General features: G+C 40.9%; 1 protein-coding gene across 7 annotated transcripts in view; it reads right to left on the bottom strand.

Annotated features, from left to right (window-relative positions):
* The window catches only part of COL4A5 (collagen type IV alpha 5 chain), a 77,207-nt gene that overhangs the window by 44,299 nt on the left and 11,083 nt on the right, over positions 1–21,825 (bottom strand). For all 7 annotated transcript variants that reach the window (XR_003993323.1, XR_003993324.1, XM_030498482.1 and 4 more), the window contains exons 2-6: positions 13,050–13,109; positions 2,320–2,409; positions 1,023–1,067; positions 239–283; positions 70–132 (exon numbers count right to left, since the gene is read on the bottom strand). Coding sequence is in view for 5 of the 7 variants with exons in the window: in XM_030498482.1 (XP_030354342.1) it covers positions 70–132; positions 239–283; positions 1,023–1,067; positions 2,320–2,409; positions 13,050–13,109 (303 nt within the window). In the remaining 2 variants the exon portion in view is untranslated. The remainder of the gene's footprint in view (positions 1–69; positions 133–238; positions 284–1,022; positions 1,068–2,319; positions 2,410–13,049; positions 13,110–21,825) is intronic.

Raw genomic sequence — 21,825 nt, forward strand, 5'->3', positions numbered from 1 at the left:
GCTACAGCCAGAACAACAGCTCTTTATCATCCTATGGTTGCATTGTTAAGAATTTTAAAGGGATTCCACCTTTGTTCCATTGCATCCTGGAATACCCTGAGGTCCTGGTGGCCCATCTTGTCCTGGTAATCCCTTTAAAGTGAGAAAGAGAAAAGAAGAGTTAGCTTGTAGGATGCTCATCTGGGCCTGAAAGACAAAAGGGAACAGATTCATATCCATACAGCCCATTCCTACTCACAGGAAGTCCTGGTGTTCCTGGAAATCCTGGAAGTCCTGGCGGTCCCTAGAAGGAAATTAACCATATATGTTTTAAACAGTATGGTACTAAGAGATGTGCAAAAGGATTTACCAAGGTTTTATTAAATGTAACCTACTTGTGCATATCTAAGTAAACAGAAACATCTGAATCACATGTAGAAAAAGAATGTCATGCTGGACAGCCATCAAGGTTCTTACCCTTCTTTCATGGAAACATCCACAAAAACAGAGAATAAAATACAGAACAACTGAAGTAATAGTATGTAGGTATATAGAGAAAATAAATGAACACTCAATAGTGTGGAAAATGGTGTGTCCTAATGAAGTCAGAGGTGCATTAACTGTCACCAGCTGAGGGTTCTGACAGAAAGAAAAAGCAAAGGCATGAAACCTAAAGAATTTGCAGACAAATCGACCTTTCCCATATCAATCCTACATACACTGTGTCGACTTCAGAATAAATAGAAGCAAAGTTACTGGCACTTGTTTATGTCCTGTATAGCAAAACAGGTCAAATAAGTATTGGGACTACTCCTCCCTAATAAGTTCATCAAAGTAATACAAGCAATATGTAAGACTGCATGCAGCCTCATATTACCTGTAAAAAGTAATACAATCTCTTCTATCTACTAGAAACATTACTCTTCAGATTTAAGTTAATTTTCATCCCCAATAAATCACCACTTCTGTGAGGACCCACTCAATGCATGGCAATCTTTACCCATAATTCCAATATATCACCTTAAAACTGCACCGATACTTACTCTGATTCCTTTGGGTCCAACAGGCCCTGGAAGTCCATCATCACCCTAAAAGAAAAACCAACAACAACAAAACAAAAACACACACTCAAGTTTCCAGTCTGCCTTTCTATCAAATCAAACTGTAAGCACAGAATTTCTTCTACATGTTTATAATAAGTGCGCTAAAACTTAAATTACTTATTTAAGTAAAAACGTTCAGAGTTATTTTATTTGGGCGATAGACTTTGAATTGAAAAGCATCTCTTACAGCTGACAAACCATGACTTAGAGGAAATGTGTTTTAAAAAAATCAAAGCGATTTAAGATTGCTCATCAGCAGGTACCTGTCATGTGCTTTTGTCAAATATCCTACAGTGACCTCTTGTGGTCAAAACAAGATATACAAGAGTAAACGTAAATGATGCTATACCATTATTATTTTGTTTTACGATAATGCAGAACTTTGTATCAAAATCTTGAGAAGAAAAGGCATTTAGACAATAAAAATATAATCAAAGTTTCTAGTCCAAGACCCCTCTGTTTCGCTCTTGTTACATCCAATTAATCTTTTCTTTCAGTATAGACTTTCATTTTTTTTTCTTGTCACCTACCTATTTTTTTCTTTGCTCTTTTCTGGTGCACTTCTCCTAGTTTATACTGTGAGCATTTGCAAAAGAAATGGCAGATCCTGGATAATCTTGTGTATATTAAACATAAATACAAGAGGAACATTTTAATGCTATATTATACCACCTGAGCGTAATGATGCAATTCAATAACAAATAAAAATAAACTGAAGCCCTGCAGGGAAAGCAGGGAGCATTCCTCAGCTGTGCACTGGTTCAGTGAGGCTTTCATTTGCATTGCCTTTCCAAAGCCAGCCCAGGAATGCCACGAGCTACAAACATCAGTTTACCCATGTGGTGGGACCTCTGTGGGCAACTGACAGCCCAAGACCATTCTTATGAGTAAGCCAAGTGATGGAGTGCACTATGGCAGGGACTAATAAAACTGCATTACAGCACCTGGCCAAACCTGTTTTTCACCTCAACCTGCAGTGCCTACTGAAAGGATGCAAGGGCACATGTAGTGTTTGCAAGCACATTTATGTAAAGAATAGGAAACTGAAAGCAATCTTTTCCCTCTGTTTGACTAATAAAACCAATCAAACAAAAAATCTGTGTCATACTCCAACATCTGAAGATTTTGACTATTAAATCAATGGTAATCAGGAGTTCTGGAATGATTTAGGATAAGCACTACAAGCAAGCTAACACTGCCTAGTATTTTGATGCTATTCAAGTGAATTGGGACTTACCTTCGAGCCTCTTGGACCAGGTGGTCCTTCTGGTCCTGGAAATCCAGGCAAACCTGGCTGTCCTTCCAAGCCTGGGAATCCCCTTTCACCCTACAAAAAGAATAAGAATGGTAGAGGTGTAACAGGACAAAAGCAAAAGTTACAACTGAAATGTTCAGAAAACACATTATCTTTCTGGTTTTCTGTAGGAAGTCATCATACAGGCAAAAAAACTAACACTGTCCTTAAACATTTCCCCTGCTTAGCTACAGAAATTCCTGAACGTACACATACATTGCCTTTAATTGGATCACTTACACAGGTTTCATAGGATGTTTATCCATTATATAAGCCACCTATTTACCACAGTAATTCAACCATCTGTTTCTCCCATGCTGCTTAAACACATAGAACTCTCCCCACTCCTATAAAAATACAGCTTTATTTTAACAAGTATCTCCTGAAAATTCACCTCTGCTGCAATACCTATAAAAGCTCTCAGAAGGGTGTAAATTGCTGCTATACTATGATTGTCATTTATTTTTTCACAGTTGAAAGATCATGGAGCATACCCTCCTGGAAACTATGCTGAGGCATATGGAAAATGAGGAGGTGATGGGTGACAGCCAACATGGCTTTACTAAGAGCAAATTGTGCCCGATACATGTGGTGGCCTTCCATGACAGGGTTACAGCACTGGTGGATAAGGGAAGAGTGACTGACATCATCAACCTGGACTTGTGCGAAGCATTTGTCACTGTCCTGCACAACATCCTTGCCTCTCTAGTTTAGAGACATGGATTTAATGGATGGACCATTCGGTGGACAAGGAATTAGCTGGATGGTCGCACTCAAAGTTGCAGTCAGCAGGTCACTGTCTAAGTGGAGATCAGTGATGAGTGGTGTCCTTCAAGGGTTGGTACTGGGACTGGCACTGCTCAGCATCTTTGCTGGCGACACAGATAGTGGGATTGACCTCAGCAAGTCTGCTGATGGTACCAGACTTGGTGCAGTCAACATGCTGGAGGGAAGGGATGCCATCCAGGGGGACTTTGACAGGCTTGAGAGATGGGCCAGTGCAAACCTCATGAAGTTCAACAAGGCCAAGTGCAAGGTCCTACACCTGGATCCGGGCAATCCCAAGTACAAATACAGGCTGGGCAGAGACTGGACTGAGAGCAGCCCTGAGGAAAAGGACTTGGGCGTGGTGTTTGGCAAGAAGGTCAACGTGACCCAGCAGTGTGCACTTGCAGCCTGGAAACCAATTCCTGGGCTGCATAACCAGCAGCGTGGCCAGCAGGTTGAGAGAAGGGATTCTCCCCCTCTAATCAGTTCTGGTAAGACTCCAACTGGAGTACTGTGCACAGTTCTGGGGGCCCCAATATAAGGAGGACATGAACCTGGTGGAGCAAGTCCAGAGGAGGCCATGAGATGCTCCGAGGGCTGGAGCAGCTGTGCTCTGGAGGCAGACTGAGAGCTCTGGATTTTTTAGCTTGGAGAAGGCTCTGGGAAGACCTTGAACAGCTTCTAGTGCCTAAAGGGGCTGACAAGAAATCTGGAGAGAGGCTTTTGACAAGGGTGTGTATGGACAGGACAAGGAGGAATGGCTTTAAACTAACAGAGGGGCTGCCCCATCCCTGGCAGTGTTGAAGGCTAGACTGGACAGGGCTTAGAGCTACCTGGTCTAGTGGAAGGTGTCCCTGCCCATGATAGGGGGGTTGGAACTGAATGTGCTTTAAGGTCCCTCTCAACCCAAACCATTCTATGATAACATAAAAGCAACTAAGATCCTGGCCATGCACTGTAGGCTAAGCACTGTACAAATACAGGACATACACAGGGTTCCAGTCCAAAGTACTTACAATCTAAATCAAGCGAGACAGACACAAGACAGCAAAGAAATAAGGTTTCTTATTCCTTTTACCTGTCACCTCCTAAAATCAAAAGCCCTCAATTAGCAACCATATTTTGCTAAATATTTATGCAATGATGAGCCATCGTAGCCCATTGGTAGTGTAACAAATACCATATGCTGCCTTCTTAACTTGTCAGTGTAAGTTAACAATGTCACTTACCTGCAGTTTAAGAATACACATAGATGAAAATTCCCAAAATATTTACTTTTATTCCTCATATGTCATAGATTCACAAAAATCAGTAACTATTAAGGTTTCAATCAGTAAAGTTAGGAAATACCGGAATAAAGGCACCTTTTTTGCCCATATATATATTTTACAGTACATTCTTCAACTGCATAAACAGGTATTTCCTATAGGTGTTACATCAACCAGTACATATAACTGCTTATGAAACAGGGTGTTGTACAGTTGCAGTGTACTTAGTCCTACCTATACAGTGAGACTCAGAAGGATTCCTTGGATAGAAATAGACAGCTCATTAACTGGTCTGCTAAAGTTGGCTTCCTATTAATTAAATCTAAACATACTCCTCTTGTACTGTAGGTCACATACTGCTCTCTTATAAAGGCCAGACATCTTTTGTCCCCTGTGGAAATGCTGAAATGGCACAATAAATTGAGGCCAGGTTGACAGTCAGTGTCCAGACTGGCTTTTGCACACAAAGTGCCAGGCTGTACTGTGGTGGGATGGCCCTGACTAGACACCAGGTCCCCACCAAGCCACTCTATCACTCCCCTCTTCAGCTGGACACAGAAAATATAATGAAAAGCTTAAGGGCTGATATTATGACAGGGAGATCACTCACCAGTTATAGGAAAACCAGACTCAACTCTGGGAAATCGGTTTAATTTATTGCCAATCAAAAGCCAAAGCAGAGCAACGAGAAATAAATCCCAAATCTTAATACACCTCCCTCCCACCGCTCCCTGCTTCCCAGGGTTAATTTTACTCCCAATTTCTCTTCCTCCTCTCCCCAAATGGCGCAGGGGGACAGGGAACAAGGTTTGTGGTCAGTTTATCACACACTGTCTCTGCTGCTCCTTCCTCTTCACACTCTTTCCCTGCTCCAGTGTGGAGTCCTTCCCACAGGCCATAGTCTTCCATGAAAAGCTGCAGTGTGGGTCCCTTCCACAGGGTGCAGTCCTTCAGGAACAGGCTGCTCCAGCATGGGGCCCCTACGGGGCCACAAGTCCTGCAGCAAACCTGCTCCTCTCTCCTGCTCCAGTAAAGGCTTCCCACAGGGTCACAGCATCCTTCAGGCATCCCTCTGCTCTGATATGGGGTCTTCCCTGGGCTGCAGGTGGATAACTGCTTCACCATGGACCTCCATGGGCTGCAGGAGCACAGCCTGACTCACCATAATCTGCTCCGGTGCCTGGATGACCTCCTGCCTGCCTTCTACACTAACCTTGCGGTCTGCAGAGCTGTTTCTTTCACATATTCTCACTCCTCTCTCTGGCTGAAATTGCTGCTGCACTTTTTCTTCTTCTTAAGTACGCTATACCAGAGGTGCTACCGCTGTAACTGATGGGCTCAGCCTTGGCCAGCGATGGGTCCATCTTGAAGCCATCTGGCATTGGCTCTTTCAAACCTGGGAAGCTTCTGTCAGCTTCTCAGAGAAGCTCCCCCTGAGGCCCCCCCAAACCCTGCCACACAAACCACATGGAGCACAGCTGGTATACTACCTCATCTGAAAAGCAAGATTGTGGAGGAGTATTACTATGTCAGTCCAGGATATGAAAGGGTTAGTGTGTCCCTGAAGGAGAGAGAACAAGGAATTTGGGAGTGCCAGATAAGGAAAACATTACACAGAGCCAGACCCTGGAGCAAGCTCTGGAAAGAACTGTTTTTGCACACTTAGGAAACAGACCTGTATACAAGAAGCATGTCAGCTGTATCAGGTGCTAGCTGGGCTACACAATGCGTGCTAATCTCAACTTGGTACACTTCACACTTTAGTTAAAGGAACATCTGCACGTGGTTACTAGAACAGAGTTTTAGCACAGGGTTGGCCTTGGGCGTCATCTAAGGCTTCAGAACTGCCCTCTAAAATGCAGCTACTCTTGAGGTCTCCACCCTGAGCAGTCACAAAACTGGGAAGCCAAGGCCTTTAAAGTGAAACATATGAAGCCAAACAGTTAAGTGAGAGAAATACAGGAAGGCAACAGACGATGCTACTAAAACTGCACTATTGAAACTCCGAGTATTTTCCAAGCCCACTTTGAAAGTGAGCAGCAACAATGGGAGATTTGCCTGAGGAAACTGTTGCCAGGGCAACTTCTGTGGATTTTACCAGCAAATTACCCCCAAGAGGAAGAGATGATTGGAAGGACTATGCCTGGGGACAGCTGAGGGATTACACCAGACGCTTCCCAAGGGAACTGTATCAAACTAATTACAGAGGGAATAGCTGCACTCTAATCACTACTTTTGATCAAAAAAAAGTGGCTGGAGAAAGAAATGTGGGCAAGTTGGGTAGGGAGAGAAACCAAGATGACCCAGCTCTCTAGAATACAGATGATGCTGGGGAGGATTTTATTGCCTTCTACTTTAATGGTGTATAAGGATTCAATAAGTGAGAACAGTTTTCAGACATTGCTTCTGCCTCCAGCATTTTCCTATTGCACACGTTGCATATACCATCCTGTTTCCATGAAGATTCAGAGGATACATTTACCATGAAAAACTGCCTGCTGCCTTGCAAGAGCATACTGAAACCAGAAAGACATTTCAAAAGTCCTCCCAAAAAATGATATCGTTTAGGATATAATGAGATTTAAGTCTCTGGGGAATATGCAATGTATTTTCTTATAGATGCAAAGACTGACAGTCACTGGCCAGTTTTGCTTGCACAGAAAGAACCAAGAAAGTCTGGATACTTTTTGTTTCAGACTAGAAACTACAGAGAAACATGAATAGGAAAGGTTTAGGTCAACTCTGATCCCATCCATCTTCTACTCCTGAAATTACAGGATAATTTCCATAGCAGAATAAAGGTGCATCAGCTATAAACCATCATTTCCTTGGGGAATGGGTGAGGAGTCAGATTCCAATCTCAGTGATAAATCCAGAGTAGCTGGCAAAGCAATTGCCCTCAATCAGCTACAGAGAGGTGGCAAAGCTGTCATCTTATAAGCTTGAACATGACTGTTGCTTGGGGGGTAGAAAGAAAAGTTGGGAAACACCCTAAAATTATGCTTTAGGCAGCAGTAAGATATAGCCAATTAGACAGATACAGAAAAGCTTGGCATAGTTCCATGTACTCTAATAATAGGTCACAGGTATTTAAGAAATCCGGGATAGATGCAGTTTTAAAGCATACACAAGTAATTTAAGTTTCTAAAATTTCTTCCTGAAACCTAAATGCTTATGAACAGACATTACTGGGAGAGAAACCAGGATATTTGCACTATTGTGGCATATCCATTAAAAAAAAAAAAAAAACAAAAACAAACAAACAAAAAAACCCAAACCAAAAACCAAAAAAAAAAAACTTTCAAAAAGGAGGAAAAAAACCCAACAAACATTCAGGAAAGCAGTAGTTGGACAGCCCATTTCAATGCCTAAATACATCTAAGAGCCTGGCTGGAAGATCTGGCAACAGAGGCACCTATTGCTTCCTGTCCTTCCTACAAAAACAGTGAACATCAGAGAGTCTAAAGGGTTAACTATGGGTGGCTACTTAAAACTAGATCATGTACAAATGTCTGTACATTAAGCAGAAGGCAATAGGGATCTTAAGGACACATAATTTTCTTAGACTTCAAGCTCCAAGAGTATATATCCAAGAAGTCCAAGAATAAGAAATTCTTTCTAAGGAGCATGGATTTCTTGTATCCGCATACAAAGGCAAAATATCTGAAATGCCTGCAGAGCTCAGATACTACAAGCTGTTCTTGCCAGAATCCCAGGCACCAAACTTGTATGAGATCGTGTAGTAAGAGCTTGCAACCCACTTGAGTCTCTGGAGTTGCAGCCCTTACATTGTCATCAACAAATCCAGTAAACTCAGAACCTTCTGAAATTCTCTTTTCAAAGGCTATGGACAAGCCATATGTAATAACTAAAGAATAGATTATTAGTCATTTTAACTCAATTTGAATGAATGAAGCCCAATAGTCCCGCCCTTAAAAACCAGTATCATGCATTTGCAGTTACTTTGAGGTAGAACTGCATCTTAGGCGCTGTGAAAAACATGGTCCTACCTTGAGCCACATGTCTATCATAGCTACACAAATAGTTGTGCTGCAACATAACTTGCATGAGGAAACCCAAGAGGCTGAAAACTAACCTAGTTTACAACAAAACTTGTTTTCAGCAAGATCAGTGACAACTCTGAACATGGCTACACAAGTCCCAGCGGAGAAATAGGAACACCTAAGCAAGGTAAGAAAGCCTATTCCAGCAGCAGCATGTACTACCACTTTAAAGCAAAACCACAGCAGTCTTGGGGGACAAGCCCTCCTGGTGACTAAGATGCATGTAGCTTGCGTGCTGTGGCCCTTGGCTCTCAGTCTTCATCAGCTGGAGCAGCTGAGATTCAGTACCACCACCTCCCAGTCTTGGAAGAGCTGATCTTATCAGCATCTTCAGATCTTGTTTTCAGCTGAGGAAAAGCAGCCCAATAATCTACAAGTTTTACTGGTTTGCCTTTGACATTGCTCCATGTGCAGTGCCTACTGTGCTTATTCCTTTAGCTAGCTTTTACTGATTAACTTTTAAGCACTAAAAGGAGGTTAATCTCAAAAGTGCCAAACAATCTTTATTTAAAACCCAATCATCATCCAGTTCCTTACATGAAAAGCAATTAAAAACTTCTCTTGCAGTTGAAAAGTGAGAGCCGTTCCTCTAAGCAACAGTATGTAGCAGCTTAATAATTTACTTCAGTTCTAATACTTTCATCAGATCCAGTTCACTACTGAGCAGGTTGTTGTGAGTAACACCACACTGGCTCCCAATGCAATCAATTTTCACTGACTTCTCCAGGAAATTCCTCTAATTTCTTCATTATACCACTTTAGACATGTTTTAATTTTACCAAAAAGAACTTACGGTGCTTTGATTCTCCAACAGATAACATGCTACTGATGCTGTGGGGGCTCATGGCAGAGGCAAAGTTAAACAAAAATCACTGGCAGAATGGGAGCAGGTAAATAAGAGCTGTGGCTCCCCAAGGCAAGACAAGTATTTTCCCTTATTTGTTACAGTTCAGTTTGTGTTACTTTACCCGATCTGTTAAAATTTGGATATCCTGAATAGAATGCTAGGATGCTTAGGAAGAAGGCTACTTTTGAGCCTCAAAAGGAACATATTAGGCTCTACTAAGCTGAACAAAGCAGCACTTCTTAGTTGACTTAATGCAAGTGGACAGTGATTTGAATGCAGAAGCTGATTTCAGGCTAGGAATGAAACACATTGGAACAGAAGCGCAGGGCTCAGCTGAGTGCATTTCACAAAGCTGTTCTTGCCTTCCCAGTACAGAAACAGGTTCTGTATACCTGACTTTTAGCAGTTCTACCAGTACATTGTCACACTCTCAATGGGAGAATCAGAGAGGGGAGGTTATTTAAACAGCTCCTTGTCTAATGCTCTTCATACACCAACTAGGTAAGGAGCTATAGAGTTTGACTCCTTGTTCAGAGGTCACTGCAGAAGGAAGCAGAAACACGAAGTGTCAAGTGTCAAATACAAAGCAAAAGCCTGAAACTTGCTGTAGCAGCAGTTTACACTCAGCAGGAACAAAGCTACTATTTGCAAGAAAGCTGGCTTGAAGACAGTATAGGGTTTGGTAACTTACATCAAGTGTGTAAGTGATACATTGTGATGGATCAACCTATTCATCTTAAGAGATCCCTTGATGTCTTGTACTACTACAAGACTCTAGAAAGTATAAGGCTGTTAAAAAAAAAAATTCAAACCAAAGAATTTATAACAAAAAACCTCATGGATGTTCGTGACAGAGAACTCCTGTGGTTCCCCAGAGCTGAACTGCTGAATCCATCAATGCCTCAAATACTGAGGGCTTTGTAATTACAGGGCAACTAACATAATGGGGTGTGTGCACGTAATATGTTCAAACGAGTTCCACTAGCAACACATCATACTTAAGACGTATGGGCTTTGCTTTCCATTGTTCCTTTACATAATGTACATGACTACCTACAAGCTTCAGAAGAGCTGTTTAAAAAAACCCACCCACAATAAAAGCTTTGGCATTCCTCAGGATTATGCTGCGTTTACCTTGATTGAGGTGGAAAATGAATCACAGTTCCCAGATTTCACAGTTCCCAAATCCATCCTTAGACTTTCATTCTAAGGATAGAAACTTGCCTTATATTTATCAGTTTAATAACTGGGAGTCTCAGACAGACACTCCCTTCCTTAAGGGGACTTGGGCATACAAAAAAAGCAAACTGGCTTACTACAGGTGAAGCTGGCTTCCTTTGTGGTTTGGTTTCTTTTTTTAATTAATTTTATAAAAAGATTACACTTAGATCAATTTGCAGCCCCCAAGAATTTTCCAGGCAGTTGCAGATCTGACGCTTGTTTTACTGGAGGCATTTTTTTTCCCCTTCCCCACTTCATTTCCACAAAAATTTACTAGGCTTCTCACTCTTCTGCTTCGGATTTGCTATAATTCACTCCAGAAAAGGCCAGCAGAGGTTGGAAACTAAATGCAGAATAGTTTCCCCTGTGCAGCTAACAATTAGCTAGGGCAGTCTGGAGGAGTAGTAACAAATCCCATAATACATAATGGCACCTGAGAGCCTGATCTTGAGCAAGGCTCATATGCTCCAGTTGTTGACTGTACTTGGACAAAAAAAGCTCCCTCTGACTCCAAACAATCCCATGATATTCTTTACCAGAGAAAGGCGACTTATCTTAATTTCATTAAATGACACTGAGGGACTAGAGTGTATCCAGTGGGTCATAGTCCTTGCATGTATAACAGTAGTATAAAGAAAAAGCTGAATCACTGAGAGAAAATAATTACTCAATGTTACTTAGAAAGCCAGATTTACTTCTAGATTTTCCTTATCCACACCAGCCAGACTTTGCTCACTGAATTCACAGAACAGCTGTGACTAGTCCAGAAAAAGGCCAACTTAGAAATATAGAAAGTGTCTCCAAAGTTGTACCTGCTATAAATGTATTGACAATGTAAGCCTAAGGCTTCAGTGCTTTCAAACTAAACCCAGAATAGTCCTGGGTTAGGATATATCTGATTTGGCCACCTGCATTTGAAGATCCTGTAGGAACACCAACCAGGTTCATGTTTTGGCTAACCAAATCTAACTCAAAGTTTGCTATCGAGGGGATACGATTCTTCACCAGATGTGTAAATCGAGAACATACTTGATGAACTAAAAGCAAGTAAATGCCAAGGAATGACCTCATTTGTCTGGAGCTATCTAGATGGCAGGTGTGGCACCAAGAATTACTCTGAATTTTGGACATCTGCCTTGTTTAACCTCAGCCAATAGTAAAATTCTGTGTCAGCACATTATAGTGCCAATGCAGCAACTGGTTACTTTGCATTACTTTCGGTCATTTGAGGTTACACTTGTTTACATAATGTCAAAAATCCCCTTTGAAATGTGTCAGAAATTAATCTAGAGCTCTGAAGCCCTTCTAGAACCTTGCTAAGATAGGGTAAGTGGTTTGATAAGACAGGCTTATCAAACTCTCAGTTATCAGTTCACATCTTTAAGAAGACTACTTTGTATCTCAAGCAAACTGTTTACAAGATTAAGAGTGGAAGTGTTTCAGGCAGCCTCTTCGCCTTGCAGTGACCACATCACATTCATTCCCTGTGACAACAGGAGTTACATGGGAACTATTTTACTATAGTTTACTTACAACTAGACTCCCACACTTTAGAAAAGGCCCAATTCAGACAAGTACTAAGCCATGTATCTACACTGCATTGTAACTAAAAGAAATGCTGGGCACCTGCCATTTACTCAAGGGGAAAACTGTAAAACAATAAGACATAATCGTGATAGAAACATGAAGTACTGCACAAATATATTGAGCTCAGGCAGTGAGACTGGAAGCAGGAAAGTTCCAAGATGTCAATATGCATCTTTTGGCCTTATGGCAGCCCAAACCAGCCTGTAGCACTGAATGAACCACACAGGGTTGTTTTGGGGGGTTTTACTCTGGTTGATCCAAGAATAAATGTTTGGCCACTAACTAGCTACTAACTTGGGTGGCAATTATGTGTGTTGGGAAAGCTATATCTGAATTGTGTCACTTCCACAGTCCAGCTGAGCATCTAGACAGCAAGAGCACTCATCTTCATATACAGCCATACAAGTTTCAGGTAAGAAACTGCAAGTTCAGAGCACATTACTTTTGAGCCTGGAAGGCAAAAAAAAGCGGGAAAGCAACTCAAACTCACTCTGCTTTTACATTCCCACTGAAGCATTACTAGCACAGCCATTATTGGTACAATCCACACCTTAGCTTGTTCACACTATTTAGTGTAGTCAGGCCTTGACAGTAAATAGGAATTCCTTACTAGAATGTCTCTTTTCTGGTTATTACTCCCACATAGCTGGAGAAACTTGTGCCATTATTCCCTGTTCTTGAGAAAATCATATGAAATTCTGTATACCATCAGAGGGACCAGTTAGTCTGACTCAATACCTGAAGTGTTAAAACAGATATGCCCTTTGGTGCATGCCTACACTACAGTCAAAGAAAACAAGACATGAGGAAGAAACAAAAGCTGTTTTCTATAAGTTTCAATTATCTGAAGCTGACATATGGCTCAGTGGTTTATGTTGGTCGACCAGTAAAAAAAAATATAGAAAAAAAGATATTTACCTTTTCACCTTTTACTCCACTGCAATCACATTTGGATAAAGATGTGCATCCATGGCAAGCCTTTAAAGACATAAAAAAAAAAATACATGTTTTTAACAAACATAAAACCATATTAAGTCTTTAATACTATTACAAAAGTTAGCCTAAAAAGTAAGCCTACAAAGTGTCATCTATCCATTGTACATGTGTTCAAAGCAGACACAAAGTTCAATCACCTTCGTTAATGTCCATGTTTGTATGTAAGCATATTACAGTTTTGACCAATTTTAGACTTTTAAATTTATGCTTAAAATACCACTTATTCTAGGGCAAGGTACAATGCAACACCTATGGCCAAAGGCTCTTCAGCGCATGCCTCCACACTGAGGAGAGTCCAATCGCGGTTCCACCAGCAGATGTCAGGTTTTGCACAAGAGTTTAACCAAGCCTGAACCTTATATTTGTGATAATTACTGGAAAAATACTACTTGATTAATTCTTCCCTCCACAGCTCAGTTATTGAGAAAAGGTTTTTTAAAAACCCTCGATTTCACCTAGCTGCATTCACACTCCATTACGAAGCATGAACAGTCAGCTACAACAGTCTCTAGTACAAGGGGAGGAGTGACAGCCAGATATTAAAGAGTCAGAAGACAGGGATAGAAAAGCTTGATTCACAAAGAAGATCCGAGTTAGGTAACTTCTCCACACCACATTTGTTCATTTTATATTCCTTCCCCACCCAAACATGGGATACTCATTAGAGCTCCATGTTGATTCAGAGATGAGCCGATGAGTTTACAGAAGTGAGATTTTCTATTTTTTTTCTGAATGTCTCTACATACTACATATGACCATTTTCCAAACTACTTTATAGTTAAAAAACCACAAACCACATTAGAAGATCCACTACCTGAAATACTTCAGGGTTTAACTTATTCTGAGAACAAGTGTAACATTGTACTAAAAAAAAAAAAAAAAAAAATACAGAGATACCTAAAAGTTTGAAAAGCATTTGGGGTCCTCCCCCCCCCCCAGTAACCTACAGAGAACATTGTGTACAAAGCTTCAATCAAGCAGGAAACCAGATGGTGTCAGAGCTAAAGCACACCCACACTTGAATTCTAGTCTTCATTATCACAGAAGCATTAAGACATGACCCATCACCTACCTGGCATTAGGAATGTCCTGGCTCTTGGCCTAAACACACCACCAAGCATCAGATAGAAAACACAGAAATAGCTTAATTTACCTGGAGCTACATAAACCCAGGATGAACTAAAGCATCTCATAGCAAAAGGCAGAGCTTTGAGTTTTAAGTACAGCAGTAGTGGTACGACACGAGTAGGGCATCTCTCTAAATCTTCCACGTGGCTTTTGTAATCAGTTTATTTAAGGCACATGAAAACTCAAAATTCTTAATAGAGATTTATTGAGCCATTTCCTAAAGTGAAATTGAACCTTATTAAACAGTTCAGGTTTTCAAAGATCAGACTGGACAATGCCCTGAGTAACCTGGCCTGACCTCCTATCTGACCTTGTCTGGCGCAGGGTGTTTGGCTAGGTCCGATCCCCCTCCAACCCAAGTTATCCTGCAAATATAGCATCAGATCCTTTTCACTTTAAAAAGTGAATTTTAAAAAAGCAAGTTCCTTGTGAACCAGTTTTAGGATTAATCTCGTTAACAAAGCTTCATTTAAAAGGGATTAACCTTAGGTACATGCAGTATTCCCTTGCCTCACAGTACAAGCCTAACACAAAGCAATAGCAGGTTACCTAGATTGCTGTGCAATGGCCCTGGTTTCTTGATCACAAGGATAGTGTACAAGAGCTACATGAAAATCTTTGCTGCCTCCAAGAGGCAGGGGGAGGAAAAATAAAGTAAATCAGTATTCATTAAGAACTACCACAAGCTGTGCAGTGGTGAAAGACACATAGGCTAAAATAACACACACAGAAAGCACGATCAAGATCCAACACAGCATAAGAAGGCTTTATTTAGGTTACAGAAGAGACTCATTTAGTCTTCCTCACAGCATCCAGAGAAGGTTTAATAGAAATATCCTGAGTTTTCAGATACAAGAGAACGGTTGGTGTGAAGAGAGAGAAAAGGAAGCATGTTGAATAACTACAGTGGTGGAGATCGCATAGCCTCTCCAGGACCTTGATTTGGTGTCTGAATACCTTCATTCCCCCCCCCAAAAAATCTCACCATAATTCCCTTAGCTTCACCTTGCATCCATTGCCTCTTACCTTTGTGCAGGATGAGAAGAGCCTGGCTCCATCTTTCCCCCACCCTCATAAGTAGCAAGACCATAAGATTCAAGTAGCCATAAGATTCACCTCCTCCCTTGAATCCTGTTTCTCTCAAGTCCCAGCACTTCCCCGTACACCCAATCTCTCAACTCTGGGGGTCCAAAAATAAAGCAAAGAGAAGTCATCTCTAAGTCAACTTGCTTAGAATCAGGGACTGACTTCTGCTGATTTCTAAGAGCTGACGAAGAGACAGTTTTTGAAGGAAGTGCTTCTCTTCCTTATTTTATTTGTAATTTAAAGAAAAAGTCTGTTTTGATTTAATCAATATAGATTCTTTTTTTTAAACCTTGACTCTTCCTAAGTCATTTATGTATTCAGACTGGATCTCTTACTCTTTGAGCAGCCTCTTAACGTAGACAGACTGTCTTGAAGAGTCAGGTGTAGTCACTGAATCCTTTTGGACAGATGGCTTTGTATACCCAATTTAGATGCAGTACTTGTAGGAAGGGAACATGGTCTTTCCCAGACAGCAGTGAAGGGAAGCTAAGAGAAGTCTGTAATCAGAAAACTCTTCAAATACCCAGTGTAATCAAATGGTAGTAATTTTTGGCTTAAACCCTGGGAAGTTCTATTCACTCACAAGCTTATCAAGAAGTATTCCCTCAGCAGAGTCACTTATCTTCCTGTACAAAAGCTGTATTTGGCAGATTGTGTTTCTTATTTGCATCAACTTGTATCCCCACCAAATTAAGGGTTTGGGTTTTTTTAACTAAGCAGTTTGAAGAGAAAAAGCCCTGAGAATTTGTCCCATATCAAGATCAATTCATGCCTCATATGGGTCATATTGCAGTACAGCATAAGAACTAACACAAAGTAAAACATGTTGGCACAGCAAAAAAAAGCTTAATGACCTATTCTAAGTGAAAACTTTCTTCTTGTTTAGACTTTTCATAATCTCAAGGCCTTTTTCACTTGGGAAAGCAAGCACAAAAATTGTGCTACAGGAGACTGCGTAGTGCATAACATGCCAGTACAAGTTTGAAAGCCACTCAGCAGCCACAGGCTAGAGATTTCTGATGTCACAGATTTAATTCTGTATCTCATATTAATGCAAAGAAAATCATGGCTCCATACTATGCATAGCAACGCTTGGAATTTCTCTTGCATATAAGCAATAAGTTACCTACCCCTCAATCAAAGCAAGCAGATATGATCACTACAACATCTCAAGCACAGGAAAAAACCCACATCTATATTAAGAGCAAGATAGATGGGTATGATCAGTAGTTTGTCCTTAGTAACAGTTTAACCATGACTAGTTCTGAAAATTAGGCATTTTACTGTGTTTTCAGATATGGAAAATTAAATGAGCTCAAACCTCAGTGGAACTCTGAGTTACACTTGGTACATTTGTTACAGGTTGGGGAATAGAACAAATCACCTGCCTTGAATTAGGCAGCCAGATGCCTTCCATAATAGTTCAATTCCTAGCTCTGGCCAGAAGGACACACTGTCTTATGTGACAGGGAAGATGAGAATATATTGAAAGTAATAGGAAGTTGTGGCTTGATCATAAGGAGCTGGTCAGTGTCTCCATGTCTATTAAAATCTCTCAGTTTTCAACTATACGAGGATGGATAAGGAATCGAGGCAGCTTTTGAGAACAAGACTAGAACCACTCAGATTTGTTTCTTACCTGCTGTAACCCTGTTGCCTCCCCCCCTCTTCACCATGTACCTGTAAAGATGAACTCACTATCATTGCCATTTCCTTTGCTGTGACTTTTGCATAGTAAGACACAATCAAGGGCTCTAATTAATCTATTAGAGTTTAGCTAATCCTTTCATTGGATTTTCCTGACAGCTTCTACCCCATTGAATCTGTGTGTGGAGAGCAAGTTCTTTTCATTAGTATATAAAAGGCAGGATGGTATTGGTTTACTGGTCAAAGGATAAATCTTCTAGAACAAGCTCAGTCTTTTGTGTCTTACATGGACTGAGGAAGACTGCTTTATGCCACCAACAGAATGGGGGTTTTTTTTGAAGAAAAAAAGTACACATTTGAAATCAAAGTCACTTCTTTCTCTTGGCCACAGATTTGTTACAGTCAGCTCAGCGAAATGGATTAATTTTGAGGATAACTTAGGCTTGTTTTGGCTAGGAGCCTGCCTTATGTATTGCGCACTTATGTATTCCCCTCCTTCCTCATCAGGCCTAGAGCTGTCAGTTAACATGGCAATTTCAGCATATTCTACTCCCTCTCCACCTTCCAGCTGCCATTCACAACAGTATCTGACAATATTTCTAAAAACCATCAGGCAGATGAATGCTATTCCTGGAGAGAACAGAAACTTGGGACTTGCTAAAACTGTGAAGGGAAGACAGTCTGTCTCCCCTAACAGTTCTTGAACCTAACACTTTCAATTCAATCCCATATACTTTCTCAGAGATATGGATAACAGAAGTGCTTCTGCAGGGCTGATGTGCTCAAGTCATTCTAGTTGCAGCAGGCTTCATGGTACAGCTACTCAGGCAGTGAATTACTGTTATTCAAAAGGTATAACCTCAACTTCAGCATAGACACATAGTAGACTAAATAGATTCCTTCCAGTAAGACATGCGACATGGGGTTGTATATATCCTGTTACCTTCGGACTTTATTTTATTCTTTCCTTCCAGGTGTTATAAAAAGCTAATACAAAGGGCACTTTCTCCTAACAGTAAGTTTTAGATTCAGTATCAAGCACCTCAGGTCTCTCCCTTCAGTATTTACCAGCTTCACATAACCAGCTATTCTTGTCAGCAAGCTCATCAGGTAATAAAATTAACACAATACTAATTTCTTTGGAGAGGTAAGGAAAGAAAAAAGCTGAATGGAACGCCGAGTCTTGCATTCTGTCATATCTAACCGTGAAGCCCAGTGTCAAAAGTACAGGTACATCAAACCCTTCAAGTTCTTGCACAGCACGCACCAACCCCACCAGGTTTCTATTGACAAAGATGAGGGGGAAAAGAGTTAGAAACAACAGAAGTGTTAAATAGGCTAAAATCCAGGTTTTTGAAGTCTGCTGCTAACATCACCCTCTGCATTCAAACATGACAGCTTATACAGTCAGGAATACAATGTTTTAATAGTAGAAGAAAAAGGGAGCATAAATACTGGCTAATTCTATCGATAAAAAGCACTGACTCTGCTATTAGAAATTCACTTTGATTAAAAATGGTGAATTCAACACATAAAAAAGCATCTGTTACAAATGCCTTTGCCCAGAAGACTACAATACTCTTTCTGCTGGAACCATGTAAAAGTCTCTAATTCAATTATTCATATCCCTATTTCTAACTGAAAAGAAATTCAGCCTTTCAGTTCCAAGTAGACAAAGATTAGGCTTTATTTTGGCGGTAGTCCTGAAGAAGATACTCACATTTATCAGCTTGCCAAGATCTGTGTAACAAAACACCTGCAGAGTTATCTAGTTAAGGATTTACTACTCATCCAGGTCAAAGATTTCACCCATTTATCTTCAGCAAGTTGAGTTCCCTTTCACTTGCCTGGACATGAATATAACCAAGAAACAAAAGGTTTTGTGGGGATTCGACAAGCAGAGTTAAAGCTGCTATTGTGAGTTCCAATTATGATTTCACATACATGCTCTTTAGGCTTAACAAGAGTACAAGTCTGCAGATAAGTCACAGCTCAAATATCTGTGTGAAGTCAACTATGGCAGCAAACCCATCACAGCTCCATAATTCCAATGGCCATCCTTTTCTCACTGATGTACTGGATTTATGAGCAGTAACATTGCTAAAGCAGAACTTGAATTAGAAGATTAGGTAATCATTTCCCTCAATTTACCTAGCTAGAGATACTAAAAGTTTCATGGTCTAAAATACAAGAGTCAAAACACGTTTGCAGAAGTTTTTGACTATTTTTTTTTTTTCAAGGAAAGGAGACTTCTGACATGTAATTTAACCTGTTACACCTTGAGGCACTATCTTTCTTTGAAGTCTACACAACACAAGATCTGCTCAGACTCTGCAATATCTGAGCCAAAATCTCTGCAAAACCTCTGCAAAAACTAAGAAAAAACTCTGCAATTACTCTGCAAAAACTGAGCCAAAACAAAGCCATCTGTCCAAAAGGATTCAGTGACTACACCTGACTCAATAAATTTTTTCTTAGAATACAGCTACTAGGATTTGGTTGGAATAACTGTCTTCAGAAAATACAAAACTTGGAACAAGCATGTCCATGTTAAAAATAGTGCCCCAAGAAATAGAGGTGAGCTCTTTTCTAAAGAGGCTTGAATTTTTCTGCTTGTACTTTGTACTAAAATCATATGGAATTTTACTGCTTTAAACTGACCTATAGTTTTTTAACACATTGTTCTCCATACAGGTTATCTTTCACAGCAGTTTCTAATTAAAACACAAGGCAATATTTGCAGCCAACTTAAACCAGTTGACGTAGTCGAAGCACAGACCACTTTCAGACTCAGTCTCCACTGAATTAACCTCCAAAAGCTTCTTTAGCTTTCATCCCCAAACTGCAACCATTTGGCCATAAAGATTTTTACCCCCATAAACCTGAAAGTATTACAGGGATCAATTTCTCTCTCCTTTCCTGGAAGCTCCTAAGAAATGTTCAGAGGAAAGATCTATAGAAGCACTCACCTACAGATTTTGGCAGTGGGATGACCTGCCATGCAACAGCTGCTGCTGCACAAAAGCCTCAATTGGCAGACAAGGGGAGTAGAAGGGCAACTATTCAAATGCCTGAATTGCTGATCAGACTTTCTAGAAACAGAAAAAGAAAGGAAGGACGCATCCCCAGCAAGCTGCAGAGAGGCTGCAAGTCAGCAGGAAGAGGCTTACACAGAAACAGAGTTTAACCTCCCAGAAGTTAGGGGTTCCCACCTCCATTTTTTAACAACTGAAGTGACAGCAACAAGCAAACCTGCACAGAAGTTATCCCCCTGGAACAGGAGGTACTACAGCCTGACAGGATCTTTCTGTATCTGATTCCTGAACCAGAGAAAAGGACACAAAGTGCAAGAGCCCAGCTGGGCATCCAGTCAGCTTCCCCACAATCCCAGACCTTGCTCCTTTTCTCCATACCTGGCTTTAAGAGGGGGAAGGCTGAGAACTCTTTAGGACACGTAGAAGCTTTAAGCAGGCAGTACAAGGAGCAAAGTTAGCAACTCACAGTAGCTCATTCTCATTTTCTACAAAGCTTTCCATCTTCAGAAATGATTGTTGCCATTCTACTGTACTGAGTGCTGACAGCCCGGCCCACAACCACAGGCAAAGAAAAGGACATGGGCAGTTCTCACCACTTCTGAGAAGTGTTAACATCTCTGTGTCTTATGAGATGAAGAATGGGCTTCAGTATATTTCACTGGGTGAGACACAGAAAGCAAAATAATCATAACATGCTCCACTGCCCTTCTCACAAGCATTTCAAAGCTAAAATTGAGGAGAACTGAGAAGCCAAGTACTTTTACTCCTGTCCTGATGAACACAAATTCCCAAACAGCTCTACATCATGCTGTGTGAATTTTCAAAAATTTCCTTTATTAGCAAATCAGGTTGAATATTACCTTTATGCTGCCATCCAGAGGCAGCATCTTAAAAAGCATCTATGTTTAGATATGGCAAGTACTCCTCCCGGTAAACAGTGAAGCAAAAAGCACTGAAAACAGAACATAAACTACCACGGAGGTCTCAGCCCACTTTCTCCCCATGTTCATGAACTGACATATGCCAAAAACCAAATCTACCTCTTCAGCAGGCAGTGCAGCACCTGCATGACCCCCTAAACAAACAGCATTAATAAAGACACCCCCTAAACAATGTAACTCTGGCTGGCTTTTCAGTTTTGGAATGGGAGACTTTGGGGATGGGCAAGTTTTACACCACCTCTGTAGGCAGCCTGCACTTCACTACTGCTCACTTCAGTTCTAAATGCAGAACTCAATGCAAGCCATTCTCTAGCTTTTATATGGCCCATAAGCAAACCTCTTAAGTACACAGCAGATTAGAGGAATGGTTTGTTTCAATCATGCCTCCATCTTCACCTGTGCAGTTACACATTCCTGGCACTGAGACACAAGCCTGGAGTACCTGATATCCAGGCAGTGGCAGCATACGGTAAGCCACTTTGCTTTCCAGGAAGTCTCAGTGTTACTTGAATTTTACACACAAGTCTCTAATCACCAGCCTCTTGAGGCTTCCTGATTTTTTCCAGCTGCAAGTAAGTACCACCACATGGTACTCATTACAGGTTAAGATTTACTAGTCATTTAGGACCTTTCCTGAGCAGCAGGTGTTAGATGTTGCCACTTTCTATAACCATGTCCACATGTAACACATACCTAGACCTAACTCAGCTAAACTTGAAAGCCTCAGCTATGCTTGCAAGCCAAGTATTAGAGAGTCAACACCAGTCATTCCAGCAGCCTGTTTTTAAACCTTGCCTGGTTAAGGAAGTGGAATAAAGATACAGGCTCCAGAGTAATTCCAGAGAAAACCTCCTGTTCCTC

The sequence above is a fragment of the Strigops habroptila genome, chromosome 9 (assembly GCF_004027225.2).
Source record: "Strigops habroptila isolate Jane chromosome 9, bStrHab1.2.pri, whole genome shotgun sequence".
Classification (NCBI taxonomy): domain Eukaryota; kingdom Metazoa; phylum Chordata; class Aves; order Psittaciformes; family Psittacidae; genus Strigops; species Strigops habroptila.